This window comes from Oryzias latipes, chromosome 21 (genome assembly GCF_053564925.1).
Source record: "Oryzias latipes strain Hd-rR chromosome 21, Olatipes_Hd-rR_3.1".
Classification (NCBI taxonomy): Eukaryota; Metazoa; Chordata; class Actinopteri; order Beloniformes; family Adrianichthyidae; genus Oryzias; species Oryzias latipes.
Genome location: NC_136257.1, coordinates 5342035 through 5359006, shown reverse-complemented (window position 1 = coordinate 5359006; position 16972 = coordinate 5342035). Strand labels below are relative to the sequence as shown.

The 16972-nt window shown below is 38.8% G+C and overlaps 2 protein-coding genes across 52 annotated transcripts in view; both read left to right on the top strand.

Moving 5' to 3' along the window:
- The first annotated feature begins 338 nt into the window (after positions 1-338).
- arl5a (ADP-ribosylation factor-like 5A) lies at positions 339-7211 on the top strand. 2 transcript variants are annotated; one of them, XM_023951027.2, is made up of 6 exons: positions 339-721; positions 5123-5183; positions 5308-5455; positions 5686-5769; positions 6318-6469; positions 6618-7211. In XM_023951027.2, the coding sequence occupies exons 1-6, from the start codon at positions 676-678 to the stop codon at positions 6664-6666; spliced, it is 540 nt and encodes a 179-aa protein (XP_023806795.1). In that variant the 5' UTR covers positions 339-675; the 3' UTR covers positions 6667-7211. The 2 variants fall into 2 exon arrangements, with proteins under 2 accessions (XP_023806795.1, XP_078795311.1); XM_078939185.1 differs by lacking the exon at positions 6318-6469 and having other exon boundaries at positions 352-721; positions 6618-6827.
- A 4045-nt stretch (positions 7212-11256) lies between these two features.
- The window catches only part of neb (nebulin), a 61366-nt gene continuing 55650 nt past the window's right edge, over positions 11257-16972 (top strand). For 49 of the 50 annotated variants that reach the window (XM_078939147.1, XM_023951061.1, XM_078939163.1 and 46 more), the window contains exons 1-6: positions 11269-11353; positions 12045-12133; positions 12382-12468; positions 15685-15741; positions 16435-16542; positions 16614-16721. In XM_078939147.1, coding sequence (XP_078795273.1) covers positions 12403-12468; positions 15685-15741; positions 16435-16542; positions 16614-16721 — 339 coding nt within the window. In that variant the 5' untranslated portion in view covers positions 11269-11353; positions 12045-12133; positions 12382-12402. Of the gene's footprint in view, positions 11354-12044; positions 12134-12381; positions 12469-15684; positions 15742-16434; positions 16543-16613; positions 16722-16972 lie in introns of all 50 variants that reach the window. The other variant, XM_023951055.2, reaches the window with a different exon arrangement.

The following is a 16972-nucleotide window of genomic DNA, read 5'->3' as shown; positions in this document are numbered from 1 at the left end:
GCATTTTTTTTCCAAAAACAAGCATTAAAGGTTTATCCATATTTCTTATCCTGTGTGCACTAGTGTTAAGAACTGAAGGACTGTTTATTTTTGTGTATATTATATTATATTATATTATATTATATTATATTATATTATATTATATTATATTATATTATATTATATTATGTTATGTTATGTTATGTTATGTTATGTTATGTTATGTTATGTTATGTTATGTTATGTTATATTATATTATATTAATTATATTATATTATATTATATTATATTATATTATATTATATTATATTATATTATATTATATTATATTTATCTGAATTGAACAGTAGTTGCCGTAGTACGCATGCGCAAGGTTGACAACCAAGCGCACTTCAGAACAGCCAGCTGATATCAACCACTTAGCAACGGTGGTTAGCGTGTATCTTCCGTTTCTTTCTGTAGCAACATTAGCCGTCAGTGTTGTACATGACAGGTTTTCAGGCCATGCAGGGCTGTAAGCTTGGCGCATAATCATCATGACAGCTTTGCTCGAGCTATTTAACTGTCCTTTGTCGGTGTAGTTAGCCTGCTAGCTTACTGAGGTGAAGTTGACATCAGCACTGCAATCATTTACGCTAGTTAGCTAAGTTACCGGGGTGCTTTACAAGCTGGACTCAACAAGCGTCGCCGTCAGCCATGGGGATACTCTTCACAAAGCTGTGGAGGCTTTTTAATCACCAAGGTAAGCATGGTTTCGTCGGGGGGGGGGGAGACGAGGTTCTTGGACTCGTTGGTTCTATTTGGAGGCCCGATGATCTTGTTCGTTCACCCATCTAATTAGCCTTCGAGCTCGGATCCTTTGTCATTTTAACAGCAGGGTTGTTGTGTGTCAGCGAAGACTTCAGGTCAAATAAATGTGTGTGTCGGTTTCTGTTTAATCACGTCGCCGCAGATGATGATGTATTGTTCCACTAACTTTTATGAGTCCAGCTTGCGTTTGGTTATTCATGGTTGTCAGGTTCGAGCTCCACGTAAGTGAAACCACGTCAGGTGATCTTGAATCAGTAAAGCAGGTCATAGAAACACGAGTCCCGCCGTCCAAAGCTCGGTCCAGGCCAGTGCCAGGCTGGTTTTTATGTCGGGAGATGTTCACATGGAGAACACTGCAGTCCACATCAGCAGAACCCTCTGGATCAATGAATGACTGACTACTATCACTGACTTCACACTCCAGTGCTTCTGTACACTTCCAGGTACAGCAGGCAGTAACAACAGTTTATGGTTGATTTGAACTTTATAGATCCTAAATTATCATTATTGTTGACATGAATTGCAATCCAGACCACAGAAGTTATTGTAATACTTACAATGCAGTGCAAAGTAACATATTTTTTTTTTTAGACGTACTTAACCCTTGTGCCGTCTTGTGGGGTCCAGATGACCCCACCCTTAACATTGACGTGTTCTCCCTACCATGACAAAGGTGGATAAAGGTGGAAAGATTTCATGTAATCCATGGACACCAGTGAAGATCACAAATCATTGAAGAATAAAAAAGTTCAGCGCACTGTATTGTGGGGTCCAGATGACCCCGCTCCCAACGTTAATGTGCCTTGGAGGTGGAGGTGTTTTTAATTCAGTTAATTCAACATTTTATTTAAGCATATGGTAATACATAATGTCCTAAATTGGTTTTTTTTTTGCCTTATTTAACTAGTTTTTGCTCTAATTCACTTTTTTATTGAAAAGTTACTTTTTTTTTTTACTCTTGCTCATACAGTTATTTGGATGACTGCTCTTTACTTTCCTTAGTAATGTTTTGCCTTAGACGCACGTTGGGAGGGGGGTTATCTGGACCCCATAAGATAGCACAAGGGTTAAAGTCCCACTCCGGTCCTCTTTTGATCAATCTTCAAAGCATTCCCAGTGGTCTTTCAATTGTGATGATGCCGTTTATTTTTATTTATTTTTTTAGCTCAAATGAAAAAACCTGTCGTTTCCTAGGACATAGTTTCTGCAGAACAGCAAGAGTTCATTAGAAGTTCACCTCTGAGTTATGGGCGGGACTGTTGGCTCGGAGTGAGCCCGCCCTTACTCCCTGATATCCATCTGTTAACAGCCTCTCCTGCTAGCTTACTCACACCACCAACCTAACATTACTGCTGAAAAAAAAAGGTGAGCTATCTCGAGGATAGACTGGTTCTATCTATCTCTCTATCTAAATACAAAACAGTATATAATGTTGTTCAAATAAATGTAGAATAATTGAGGGGAAAAAATGGAGCCATCCAGCCGTACAGTTTTGATCCAGATTCCAGATCGGATGAGAAAAACAAAGACGCACATGGACCTATTTGTCTACAAATGCATCAGAATAGAGCAGAGCTGGGAGCTTGAGACTCGCCATAGTAGCTTCTACATCACACCTACAAGCTTTTTCCAAAGGCTTTTTTTGCATCTGCTGCTGACTCACAGCAATTTGAACAAACACACTCGTTTTCTTTATGAAGGTGCCTGGCCACACATACTTTTTTAAAATGCGTGCGGCCAGCCCTGAACTCTTTTCTCAGCAGCACAGACCTAGCGGAAGGGTTAAGGTTAGGATTACGGGTTACGGGTTACGGTTTGGGTTAAACCACCAAATAGTTCCTGATCACGGCTGCGTCTGCTGCTCCCCGCCTCTCCATGGATCAAATGCGGAGAACACTTTTGACACACCTAGCTGCGCTAATGGGAATTTAAGTTTAATTTAACCACAAAATGCAAACTTGGACACTTAAAATATATGTGGGCGATGCAGCAATGTGCATTACGTGGGGCCAACAGGAACTTTGGTCACATTTTGTGCTGCTCCCACGTAAATACATGAGAATAACATCAGCCTTTCTTTAGACATATCATGAGAAAAGATCTACAGGAAAAAACATTATTTTCGTTGAAGTGAGTCTTGTAATGATGGCAGAATGCATGATCCAGCTCACACTACTGTTTTCTTCAAGCCATCTTCTAAACTTGCACCTGCGTGACCTTATTTTTGTTCACATGACTTGTTTTTCCATATTTCAGTTGCAGTTTTGTTAATATAGTGAGACATCTGCGTGCTGCACCACATCTCCCCTTTGTTGGAAGTAAAAATAGCCGTTTACAGCAATTCAATCTTTAGAGTGAACTTGGAACATTAGGCAGCTTTTATTTTTACCTTGATTAGACTTGATTGTGTTTGCTTTTTCTTTCAACTTTCTTTCCACTTTTCACTTTCTTTTATTAATGTTTCAGTTCTAGTGTTAGTGACACCCGTAACAGGAAACGGAATACACCTTCTCCAAATATAAAAGTACTTTTTCCAACCATAAACATTGTTTGTAAGTAGCTGTTTACCTTTTCTTGTGTGAAAGATGCTGATGTTTTGGACTGTAGTTGAGAGGTTGTAGGTTTAAATCCACTTCAGAACCAGTTCCCCCCACACAGCTTTAAGGGGGAGTTCCAAGCTTGGCTTTGACTGCAGCTCACTGTAAAAACATGAAAAACAACAACTGTCCGACAACAAGGTGTGTGACAACAAGTGGGACTTTATTAGTAAAGGTAGCGATAAGCTCTGTCTCTCAGTGAAATTGATATATTTCTTTAAAGTTTGACCTTTCCAATGTTTTCTTTATGTCTGTGGGAAAAGCAAGGCCTCAAGTTAAAGATGCACTACAATAAAATTGGCATTTTTGGGGTTTTTAACATGTTCTTGTGCCATTTTTCTTATGACGGAGCACAAATAAAATGAAAATTAACTTAAAAATTGCATTTCTGAGTAGGGCTGCTATATTAATGATACATATTGGGATGGCGATATTACTTAATCAAATGAACTTATGAACAAATAGCAAAACAGCCGAAAACATCATTTCAATTTGACTGCAACAGTTTAATTTAAAGAAGAGTCAACACAACTTAAATTATTCTCGACTTTACTTTTTTGATAATTTGCTTAAACAGATGTTCATCTTTTGTCAACTTATCAACAAATCTTTTATTGGCTAAAGCCAGTTCATGTTTGCTTTATGGTGTGCAGATTTCATTCAGCCTTTAGAAATGTATCAATAGGACAGAGACGGCATTGAACTTAAAAAAAGCCCCCCCCCCCCCCCCCCCCCCCCCCCCGCGAGAGCACTGCATCTTTACTGTTAGTGGCAACAATCCGACACATGGTCATGTTTTTAGGCAGTTTTAGTTCTGATCTCATGTAAAAATGGATCAACTGGAGGCAGAATTAGGAATAAAGTGCTTCTTCTGTCAATCCGCTCCCCTTTAGTGAATCTGTTCTCGTTTTCTCAGCAGCTTTAGACTTTCCAGTTGGTTCAGACTACAGTTGACTGACTGAAACCCTTTTCTCATGGGGTATTTTCTATTAAGAAAGCACAAACAACTCATTTGGGATTGAAAATCAACATTTCATAGACAGCATGAAAACACCAAAAGCAGAAGCAAAGACTGAGTAGAAATCAATACAGGAGTTCCTTACAAAAGAAACCTGTTTTATCTGATGTTTCATTATGTTGTGACTTCCTCTCTGTTTGCATTTAACCTAATATCAGTTTCTTAGATGACAGTTTTTATTTGTGAAATCCTTTGTTTGGTAGATTTTTTGTTTAATCTACAGGTCAACTTTTCCGGTGAGTCCGGTGAGATTTTGGTCTCTGTGGGGTAGTGTCTTCAAACTTGGAGCCTCAAACCAAACGCAGCTAAATCCGTTTCCAGGCTAATCCTACCAAAAATGCTTTTCCCAGTGCGTTCTAGTATTTCTCTTTATGAGATGCTCAAGCTAGTGGTAGCTCACAAAACATCTGCTGCATTGTTCTGCAAACATTTTGACAGCTTGGATTTAGTTAAACTTTGTGTTGGAGCCAATTTCCAAAGGAGATGATAAAATAAAATAGTTTTTGGTAAATATATTCTGTCATTTGTAATTTTTGTTCAAGAAAGCATAGGCAGGGAGGGAAAAAAAGGATTAAACTTGAATTTGTATTAAAAAAAATCTGAGATTCTATCTTTTAGGCATATTGCCCAGCTTTTAGAGAAATGAATACATAAGGCAAATGACGTTAGCATCAACTGGTCACCATCACATTCAATTCCGTCTTTTTTACTTTCACAGAGCACAAAGTAATTATTGTGGGGCTGGATAATGCAGGCAAGACTACAATTCTGTACCAGTTGTAAGTTTCTACATGCAACACACCTTGCATTTGAAATATGTTTCATAAGTTTACAGCTAAGGGCAAAAAAGCTATTTTTCTTTGCTATGATTATTTTTGTAATGTGCGTGTGTGTGTTTTGCAGTTCAATGAATGAGGTGGTGCACACCTCCCCTACAATAGGAAGTAATGTGGAAGAGATTGTCGTCAACAACACCCATTTTCTCATGTGGGACATCGGGGGTCAGGAGTCCCTTAGGTCTTCGTGGAATACATATTACACAAACACGGAGGTAATCATTGCTCTGGCTCCCTTCTAATGTGAAACACAACTGTTTGTTACACCTTTTTTTTATTGTGTACTCTTGTGTTTGTTTTTACATAATGAGACTTTGCTGATGAAAGCTGGAATTATTCTCTCCACGTAGTTCCTAGGTTTTACTAGAATCTTTTCAAACGTTTGCAAGAAATTAAAAAAAAAAAGTGAAATTTTAACCAACCTGATTTTGTCTTTGTTGTCTAGTTTGTAATTGTTGTGGTTGACAGCACAGACAGAGAAAGAATCTCTGTGACCAAAGAAGAACTCTACAGAATGCTTGCACATGAAGTAAGTCAACATATCCCAGATGAACTCTTTTAAATGAAGTTTCTAGTTTTTAAATGTTAGTTTAATCATTGGACCGTAGTTTCTATTTCCTGTCCTGTTCCCTCAGAATTCTTCATAAATCTCCCTTTTTTATCTTGTATTTGTGTTGAAAACCTGCTTTCTTAAACTGCACTGCAGAACACAGATCAATGTCTAAAAAGGCTTTTGGAAATGTACAGTTATGTATTTATTTTGCCGTGTAAGGTTACAACGACAATGATCAGTCTACTATAAATGTATTTGTCTGTGAAAGTCTTTATTGGATGCTATAGATCTTCATTAAGTTGGACTAAATGAGCCTTTGAGAGAAGAGCAGACTTTGATATCAAATCTGATCCAAGTTTGAATGAATCAATAACCCTACGCTGTATAAAGAGCTGTTGACTCGATGAACATGTATTGTACAAATGTATGTAAATATGAACGGGATGTTTTTGTGCCTGTGTGTTCTCATCACGTTGTCATCCATTTAAACTGTATTCTTTTATCCTTTTTTCTTTTCTTTCCAGGACTTAAGAAAAGCAGGCTTATTAATCTTTGCCAACAAGCAGGATGTGAAAGGCTGTATGACTGTAGCGGAGATTTCTCAGAGTCTCCAACTTACCTCCGTCAAAGACCACCAGTGGCACATCCAGGCCTGTTGCGCCCTTACAGGGGAGGGGTAAGAACTCCATTTACCGCTCCATCTTAACCCCCACATGCATGGCATTGACTATATTTGAATGAAGTGCTGAGTTTTTGTCCTGACTTGGTGTATCTTTATTTTTATCTTCACCTTTTTTTTTTTCTCCGTCTCTTTTTACCTCCAGGTTGTGCCAGGGTCTGGAGTGGATGATGTCACGACTGCGCGTCAGATGATGAGCTTGACGGTTTTGTTTGTCTTTTTCTGCATCCGCATACGAGGGACTGGAGGGTGAGGTCCTCTCCAGTCTGGGGCAGACCCCAGGATATTCTATTCTATCGTAATAATTTATTTTTCAAAAGACATTTGAAGTCAAAACAAACCAACGAAAAAGAAACCATGACACTTTTACCGGAACAGTGGACAACAAAGAGCCGGAAACTATTTAAAGTTCAACTTCTGCACGGCTTTCTCAGCAAGAAGACAGAGATCAGTAAATTGACTTGGAACTGGACGTGGATTTTATTCTTCAGCTGTGTGTGGATGTAGTCCACAGTGGCCTTGCAGTATTACCGGACTGGCTGTGGTGGTTTTCATTGCATTCCCCCCTTTTGTGTACAGTCCAGTATTCTCCTAAAACGCGGTGCCTGCTGCAGAATGCTGAAGCAGAGGCCACTGGTGACTGAAACATGCTTGAACGATGATTTAAAAACAAGCCCTTCTTACTTCACTTCCTATGAATACCCGCTGAAATAAAGTGTTTTTATTTGTTTCAGGTGAACTCCGTTGTGTCATGAATTCTTTTGGACATCGTCCTAGAACATGCTAGATTCTTCTGTAGCTTTACTTACCGGTAAATGTTTACAGAATAAGTCACCCGAACTAATTGCCTTTCATTTTCTATAGAAACCATGACATGCAGCTGCATGCTGAAGAACAGAGGAAGATGGGAAGAGCAAAACAAACCAGTTTAACTGTAAGCAGCAGCATATGAGGGATTTTAAAGGAGTTATAAGGATGTAGAATAGAAAGGCTGCTGGCTTAGTTTAAAAGCATGAGAGGGTTTTTAAATCATTTTGGTTCATAAACCTTAACCATATATATTTATTTTCTGGTGGCTACATTGAAGAAGACTTAATTCAGTCTATACAAAGGGGTAAAAAGTTATTTTTGAGTCATCAGTTCTGTAAGCTTTTCCATTTAGAGCAACAGGAGAGGTCTTCACACTTTGAACTGAGAGACGGAATGGACAACAGTAATCCAGGAAATCACATTGTTTGATTGTTAAAGAATTTATTTGTATCACGGTGCAGAAAATAAGGATTTCCCCTCATACAAGCAAACAAGCCAGAGTTCTGTCCCTCGCAGACCCGTGACTACTTCAGGGATCCTATCCTCCACTTGTTGCCTGTACCAGTGTCACCTTCTTGGACTGCTTGTCTGTATAAATGTCACCTGTCCACACCTTAAACCAATCAAACTGGAACCTTTCCACCAAGACCAAAGAGCTATCAAAGGACACCAGGAACAAGATTATTCACCTGAACAAGACCGGAATGAACCAATCCTAAATAAGCTTGATGAGAAAGGATCAACTGTTGGAGCGATTATTTGAAGATTTGAGGAACGCAAGATCACTTACAGTCTCCACCTCCTCCAGGGATCCATGCAAGATCTTACCTAGTGATTTACAAATGATCTTGAGAGACCAAAACGGAACTCTCTGTGTTTGGAGGAGAAAGAATGCTGAGCTGCTTCCAAGAACACCATTCCCATTGTTGAGCATGGGGGTAGAAACATCATGCTGTCTGGATTGGATACAGGATGACTAATAATAATTGAAGGATGAATGAAGTAATTTGTGGTCAGGTTTGAGGTAAAAACCTAAAATCATTGAAGATGAAACATAGCTGGATCTTCCAGCTTGAATACATGTCAAGCATTTCAAGGTCCTGGAATGGTCCAGCCCAGTGTTTCCCAACTCCCGATTCTCTGGGAACCATGGCCGGATTTTTTATTTTCAGTCCTACCCTGCTTTAACACACCTACCTGCCTTTGAATATTTTCCAGTATCAGGGTTTTGCACGGTTTAACGATGAGCTATTCTCTTCAGCGGGTTTCCATTCTTCCATTTTACTTGAATAGATTAGATAATATTATTAGAATAGATAGAATAGATATTATTTATATATATAAATATATATATATATATATATATATATAAATATATATATATATATATATATATATATATATATATATATATATATATATATATATATATAAATATATATATATATAAATATATATATATATATATATATAAAGGCAAATTATACTCTTGCTTAGGTAAAGTGGGCTATATTGTTTTGTTGCTTTTTTGTTTGTTATAGTCGATATTGAGACTGGTGGTCATTTAAAATCTCAGAGACAGACGGCCAATCTTTTGTTTAAATGCTTGGAATACAAAAGTGGAGGAACAAACAAACTTTTATTTAACACAAAAAATGCTTTTGCCAACTAAAAATAAGAGAAGCGTGGTGGTGTGTTATTTATAGGGAAAATAACTTATTATATATTAAATATTTTATCAGTATTAACCAACAACTCATTTAAAAATATGGTTTTGACAGTGATACTGTAAAAATATAACATGGATCATCAATAATTTGTTTTACTTATCCCTTGTGCTGTCTTGTGGGGTCCAGATGACCCCACCCTTTCTTTCATTGACGTGTTCTCCCTACCATGACAAAGGTGGATAAAGGTGGAGAGGATTTCATGTAATCCATGGACACCAGTGAGGTTCACAAATCATTGAAGAAAAAGGTTCAGGGCATTACGCCGGCCAAAGCTCGGTCCAGGCCAGTGCCAGGCTGGTCTTTATGTCGGGAGATGTTCACATGGAGAACACTGCAGTCCACATCAGCAGAACCCTCTGGATCAATGAATGACTGACTACTATCACTGACTTCACACTCCAGTGCTTCTGTACACTTCCAGGTACAGCAGGCAGTAACAACAGTTTATGGTTGATTTAAACTTAATAGATCCTAAATTATCATTATTATTGACATGAATTGCAATCCAGACCACAGAAGTTATTGTAATACTTACAATGCAGTACAAAGTAACTTTTTATTTTATTTTAGATGTACTTAACCCTGGTGCTATCTTGTTGGGTCCAGATGACCCCACCCTTACATTGACGTGTTCTCCCTACCATGACAATGGTGGATAAAGGTGGAGAGGATTTATTTCATGTAGTCCATGGACACCAGTGAAGATCACAAATCAAGAAAAAAGGTCTTGTGGGGTCCAGATGTCCCCACAAGACATGACCCCCTCTGAGGCACATTAACGCTGGGAGTGGGGTCATCTGGACCCCACAAGATAGCACAAGGGTTAAGCAGAAATGCTATAAAAACAAAAACTAAGCAAGAAGATGCTGTTTTTAACTCGGTTAATTCAACATTTTATGTAAAATATCTGTTAATACATAATTTCCTAAATCTCTTTGTCTGCTTTCTACTAGTTCTAAACTAGTATCTTATATGTCCAACTTGTTTTTTTTACAAGTTACTTTTTTTAAAACTTTTGCTCATGCAGTAATTTGGATGCCTACTCTTTACTTTTCTTAGTAATGTTATGTTGAATTTAAGATTTAATTTTAGGACACTCCACCTTGCATCTGGTCTTGACCTGGACTTGTAGATTAAATGTAGAAACAGTTATGGCAATCTTACTTTTCGGGATGTTGTTAAAGTTCAGGGCAAACCCTGGCCTGGAAAACTCTGTTGCTGCTTCCTAGTGCATATGATGCGATAAGCCACAGGAGATTATCACTTCACAAAGTAAGTAAACATATGGCGGCTGTAAAATTATAAATTTATTTGTTTAAAAAAAAAAGAAGCTTTTTTATTTTGCAATTTGATGGGATGCTGATTGTAAGGATGCTTCTTTTAATGCAAACAAGCGGAGAGTCCAATAGAATGAAGGTATGTTACAACTGTCTGTTAAGGGTGGGAGGGGGTTCCACCCACCTGTTGCTGTCCATCATTTTTGCTGGGTTACATCCTTCTCCTGGTAGACTAGTTGAAAGGCTTTGCATAATATTATGGAGAATTTAGAGCTCATATTTCTCATCAATATTTCTGGTCTAGATGGCAGATTTTTCAGAAGACACAGAAAATAGGAAAATTTCAGCTATTATTTTTTTCCCTTTTTCTGCCATAAAAAAACAAAAAAAGAACTTATCTATGAAAAAGAAATCAAGTCCCTGTAATCTTTGATTTTTACTTGTATATCATAAATACACGAACCATTTCAAAGCGGGTATTATTTCCGTTTATAACATGTGCAGTTAAAGCATTGCAAATTATATTGGTCTAAATGTCTTAAAAGGGGAAAATTCATTTGGACTCATCTTTGTTTCAAGAGAAAGTTTTAGAAAAATATTTTCTAAGTTGCTTTAACTTTTACATTTTTTTAATTACAACTTTTCTTTTTTTTGGCCTTAATTTACTCCTTTGACTCCACAGGGTTTGGCCTGCAGTCAGACCTGCTTACAAAAGATCTTTCACAAAATGAAACAACAGAAAGACAGTCGACGCCATCACGTCAGTGGGCCTGTTCTTGGTGGGTGGTTCTGTTGTGTTGTTCTTTCAGCCCAACTGCTCTGTCTGCCGGCTTCCTCATAACTGTACAGCTGATGCATTAACCTCAACAGGTGCATCTTTCTGAAATGATCACCTATGTATATTTAGATGCTGAAACCTGAGAGTGGCCCCCTGTGATTGGCCGAGCAGGCCATGTGATAACCTGGCTAGAAAATGCAGCCGGTGTCCGTCACCCATCGTTTCTCTGGAGGGAAGCTGGGGAGGATTTGGTGGCTTGGGAGACCTCTATACTTAAACATATCTGGTAAGCAAAGGAAAAGGATTAAAGCTGTAAAAATCCACTTTTTCTACAGTCTGCAGGGTTTTGCATCTTCTTGGACATACTTTGTCTTTATTGCCACCCCCTGGATTCAGGAGTGTCCCCCTCTGAGTAAGAAGTATAGGAAACTCTTTTTCTTTTTTGCGCGTTCAAGGAATACCTAGTCCAGCCAAAATCTTCAAGATCCGACTAATGTTGGTGGAAGCCTTGGATGTATTCTAAACTTTGGGAGCGGTCTCATCACTTGGAAATCTCAGTCTATACCTATTTTGTTCATCTGTTTCACTGAATATCTCCTCAACTGCAATTAAGAATTTCTTATATTTTAAAGAGAAGGCAGTCAAATTCTAAAAAAGGTAGTTAGTAAGCCGTCCTATATTTAACCTGCAGCCTCAGATGGCATTGCATCTCCATTTGCTAAACACAGTCAACCAATCAGGCCGTGGCATTAGCTTACATGTCAAATAGCTGAGGCACAGTTGGGCAGCTGTTGGCAACCTTCAGCCAGGAGCCACAGTTTGGAAATCTGTGTTATAGCATGTAAGGGGGAGGGTTTTTAAGTCACATCTTCAAAGCCAGGCGCCCATCACTACACATTCAGCCTCCCAATCTGCCTTTGTCTCTGTATAGCCATTGATGTTGTATGATTTCTCTCACACTGTATCACTTTGTTTAGGACCGGAGCAAGTGGCGAAGTTGGAGTCAGTTTGAAAACTAGTGGATGGCAAGTTTTCTCTCAGCGAATACTGTGGGAGCCTTTTGCTGGTATGCAAAGCACTTGGTTGAAATCAACCTGTTAGAAAGACACAAGCATTTGTACCGCACGCATCATGTCTTTTTTTGTTGCAGTTTTGCAACCTTACTGGATTCAACATTCTAAAAAAAACTTGATGACTATTTTTTGTGGCCAAATGTTTATTTCTACACCTCCCAAACCCATGGGTGTTACTAGACAAAAGAAAAGAAAAAAACAATGACGGCCTGAATGAAAATCTAACCTCTGTTTTGTGTAGAACTTGTGAAAAAGTGCCAAAATGGCAGACAATCCAGAGTATGAGGAGGATTTTGAGGAGGAGGAGGAAGAGGAGACTCTGGGCGAGGTAAGCAAACGTTTTTCTCCCTCACAATCACTCTGGGCCTTTTTTGATAACCTCATCATCTTTAATGTGGTACGTTTTAATGTTTCCAGCCCAATTTTGACTCAAAGTTTTATTTACCCCTCGAAGCTCATTGGATAAAAACTATGAATGGAGCTGAATTTCCCACCGTTCAGTGGTTTAAATTTGGTTGATGCTAAGTCCAGATTTCGAGCTTCATTTTAATTGAAATGCTCCTCCTAACATTTTTTTGGGGAATCCTGGGACAAAAATCACACTTATTAAATGGGTTACAGTTGTTCTGTCTTTATAAACTTCTTGTACGCATTCAACAGAACCTGTCACTAAGTGGAAGTTTCAGTAGTCCTATGCTGATCAATTGGTGAAGCCACCCCGCTAAATTGCTATTTCACCAACATAAGATTACTTATAAACTTTTATTGATTTGTGTAGTTTTTTTCTGTTGTTTCCTTGTTGAATCTGTTTTCCTGAAAAGTTGTTTTCTGCTGCATTTAGACTTTTTTTTTCTGTCCGTGAATGTTTATTCTTTTGTGGAAGTCTTTGATGGAAGAGTGAAAACAGAAGACTAACGTCTAAGCCCATAATTCCTGGATAAAATGGGCTTAAAGTTAGTCTTGTATTTGTTTGTACTTAATACTGCTGATATCTTATAGGGGAGTCCGAATGGTTATTGTCATAGAACTACCAAATTATGCCATCATATATTTGTCATTGATCATTTAACTCCCATATAACATATTACCAGTTTGAAATAGATCAGTGTCTTTTCTGAAAAGACACTGATCTTTGGGAGGTGGGACAGGTAGACACAAAATCAATACACTCTGGTTTCACTAGTCCTTTCATCTAGATTGTGGAGAAAAGTTGCCTTGTTTTTGGTAAAATAGTAAGATGGCTTTTTATCTATTCTACAGAATGGGGAGAAACATAGTGCTGTTTAAGGTACGGCTTATTTTAAAAGCTAACAGCTTTTAAAATAAATAAAAGCCTTCTTTTTCTTTCCCTCTTCCTCTTTCTTTTGAGCGTTTTATTGATTTATCATTTGGTTAATAATGACTCAAGCGTGAGACTCTGAGTCTCTCTCTGGCATTGAGACAAATTTAGAAATGGACTTCAGTAGCACCTAGAGAGGTCTAGAAAAAAGACGAGTGAGAGGGGAGAAAGAGAGAGGGATGGAAAATGAGAAGAGCCGCTGTGCTGTAAATCACACTCCAGTATCCACAAACATTTTAACCATACAGTTCAAGACAGTTGTGTGCAGGCGTGAACATTTTTGACCTGAGGCTTGAGACTGTACGGTTCCAGTGATTATCAGTGCCTATGGTTCTCTCCTGTCTGATAGATTCGGGTATTAAACCTCTTACAAATGTTGTTAAAATGATTGAGATGTTTTTTCTCTCAGCTCTGGTTGGTTTGCTCCTGGTTTTAAGGACCACTGAAGGTCTATTCTAACCCTTCCGTTCTTTTAGCTCTTATGCTACGTACAAACCCGGCCGTGTGATGCGCGTTGTTGTGGATTTTGAACACGCTTTTAGCATACAGTGTTCAGTCTGAACTGTTGCTACTGGATACTAGCGCCTGTACCTACGTTTGGTAGAGGTTTGTGCGAAATGTTGAAGTGGTGCAACCTTGATGCCTGGTACAACTTTGCTCCAGGCTTTTTCTTTCACAGCTCTGTTCTGATATATGAAAGACTTGGGGACAAATATTTCCAAAAAAAACAAACAAACAAATCTTTAATTTCTCCTACATGATCAATTTTTTAAACAGTTGGTACTTCTGTGAATTGAAAAGGATGCTACCAATGCGTCACTACCAAATCCGAGTCCCTGAGTGGCCAAAGTTCTACCGGTATAACTTTAAACGAACGTTCGATGGCGAACGTTCGATGCCGAAAACAGGCGATCGCTACTTTTGAACGCAAAAAGCCTGAGTCGCGTCATTTGTGCGCCGTTACATAGACTTTTCATTGATAGTGGTGAACAGGCGTTTCAGAGGCTAGTGTGAACGTAGCATTTCTCTTACTTTCTTTAGCTGCTAAACAGGGTTGGGCCCTTTTAGTGGTTGGATGAGAGTACCTGAGGCTACCAGGTACACGTGTGTCACTTTCCAGTGTTTGGTAAAATGTGAAGACTGGACCAAGTTTGGAATTGGCCTTGAGGAAAAAATTCATGGGAATTTTAGATGAAGTTTGTTGGTTGCACCTTGACCAGAAACTTTTTCTGTTCCAGTTAAGAATAATTGAGTTTGATTAAAAAAATATGAATTGCTGGAAAACACTTTGAGACCTAAGTTACAAAGAACTGAGGTTAAAAATTGTTGTCTTTATTGTCAAAGCAAGAAGTCAGGTGGTTTGAGGAGCTACTGTGGGAAAATTTGACTTCCTATCGTCATGGAAGTGGTAGAATTTGAAATCCTAAAACTAAAAACCTAACTGTTGATGATGCTCAAGCCATTTAATCCATAGTCGTGCCTTCTGGTAGAGCGCTTTACAGACTTTTAAAAAAATGGCACAAACAGCTGTTCAGTGAACAGACCATTAAGTTGGAAGAATGTATTAACCAGCTAAAACTGATTTCCACGACCTTTCCATAAGGTTTGGTTGAAAACAAGACTGAAAAAACTTAAGAAGAAACTCTACCAACATTCCAACATTTATTTCCAGGTACATGGAACCATGTTATTTGTATTGTGGTTGTGTAGAGACATGGGAACATTGTCCAGGTTCTCGTACTTGACAACAAGCACAACGGGGCATGGAATAACACATCGGAATAGAATCTTTGTCATCTGCCGCTTGTAAATTTAGTTTGATGATCAAAGATTATGAGCCACAGAGTTCACAGTATACTCAAGATATTAATACTTCTTTATCCTCTTTTTAATAACGACTTAAATTGACTTGTGTCACCTTTAAATCACAATGTATTTATATTCAGGGGGTCAGGGAGCTTATTATAGCCTGACAGCTTAGTTCTGCACTCTCATGAACTAGATGGACTGTTTGGAGACAGTCTGTAGACCAGCAGGTTCTGTGACGCAGTGCTGAGCGGCATCCTACTTGTTATAAAGGACCTGGCAGCAACTGTTACACACCAGAGCTGTGGAAAAATCACCCTCAATCTAAAAATACTGTGCTGTTTCTCCCATAACTTGTTTTGGAAGACTGAAAACCCAGAGTGTGTCCTATATTTTTAGTATGTTAAGCAGATTACAACGACAACTGTGACTGAGCACACGACTCAGTCTTTGCAGGTAAACGCACCTCCTCCCAATGTACAACGGCTCATGCTGGGCAGGATGCTCCCCTGTTTGCACGCAAATCCTCACATCTCTGTTTGTCACCCCCCCTCCACCACCACCATTAATGCTTTTAGTAATGCAGGGAAAATGACTTTTTGGGGCTCTTTAGCAGATTGCAATTCAATGCATAGATGCAGTTTTACCTAAAAGTCCTTGGTGCTGATGAGCTTGTCACTGCATGCAGCAGAATTAACTGTAGTATGCAGGCTTTAAATAGTACTAAACTCTTCATTTTGCTTGACCTACATGTATCTCCTTCAGTCACTTTTCCCTTGATGTGACTATAATTACACTGTAGTTACATTTCCCTGATTTACGGACTCATGTGTCTATTAATTTAGCTTTAAATACAGTAGATTAAAATGTAATCACATAAGTTATGTAGGATGGTAAATTGCATTAATGATTATACTCTAGATTCCCCTGCAGTCTGCAGTGGCTTTACTGTCATGCGTTTGCTAATAGCCTCGCTTCACTGCATCAAGCTGGGAACCTTCTTCAGCCAAGGCCATGCTGACCCTAAGGCTGATTTGTGAAAGTTGAGGATGCAGTTGTACCTCAAGGGCATTAAGTCCCTTCAAATTCATAAAACTTTCTCTGTTCGTCGAGTATAAAGTTGACAGTTTTGGCTTTGTCCACTTCCAGTCTGGCTTGCCCACTCGGAAAGTCAGAAAGAGGGCCAAAGTCGACACCTCAAAGTTCATGACTCCATACCTGGCCCACAGCATGAAGATGCTGGAGCAGTACAGCCACGTAAGACCCCCATGTGGCCCGTAGTCTGTTCATTGTGAAGGATTTGTCAGTGAAACTGTTGCTCCTAACAGAATAAGTATCGCCAAGCTTATGAGATGTCCAAGGGGGCCCCTCCTGCCCTCACCACTGACACCCCTGAACTGATTCGCATCAGGAAGGCCCAGGAGCAGCTGAGTGAGGTAACACAGAGGACCTCACACTCTTTGAAGCTGTTGTACCTCTAGTAGGACATTTCCCCAATTTGACCGAACCTATTCGGTCTGGTTACTCCATTAGTGTAAGGTTTGTTAAATGTAGTTTTATTTGTAGAAAAGTTGTTTTTCTCATTTGAAATTTCTTCGATTTGACAAAAACACCATGCTTTACTTACCGTAATTGCAGCCTCTTTTAAAGTATTGTCAAAGTTTAATCCCTTGTCATTTCACAGAAC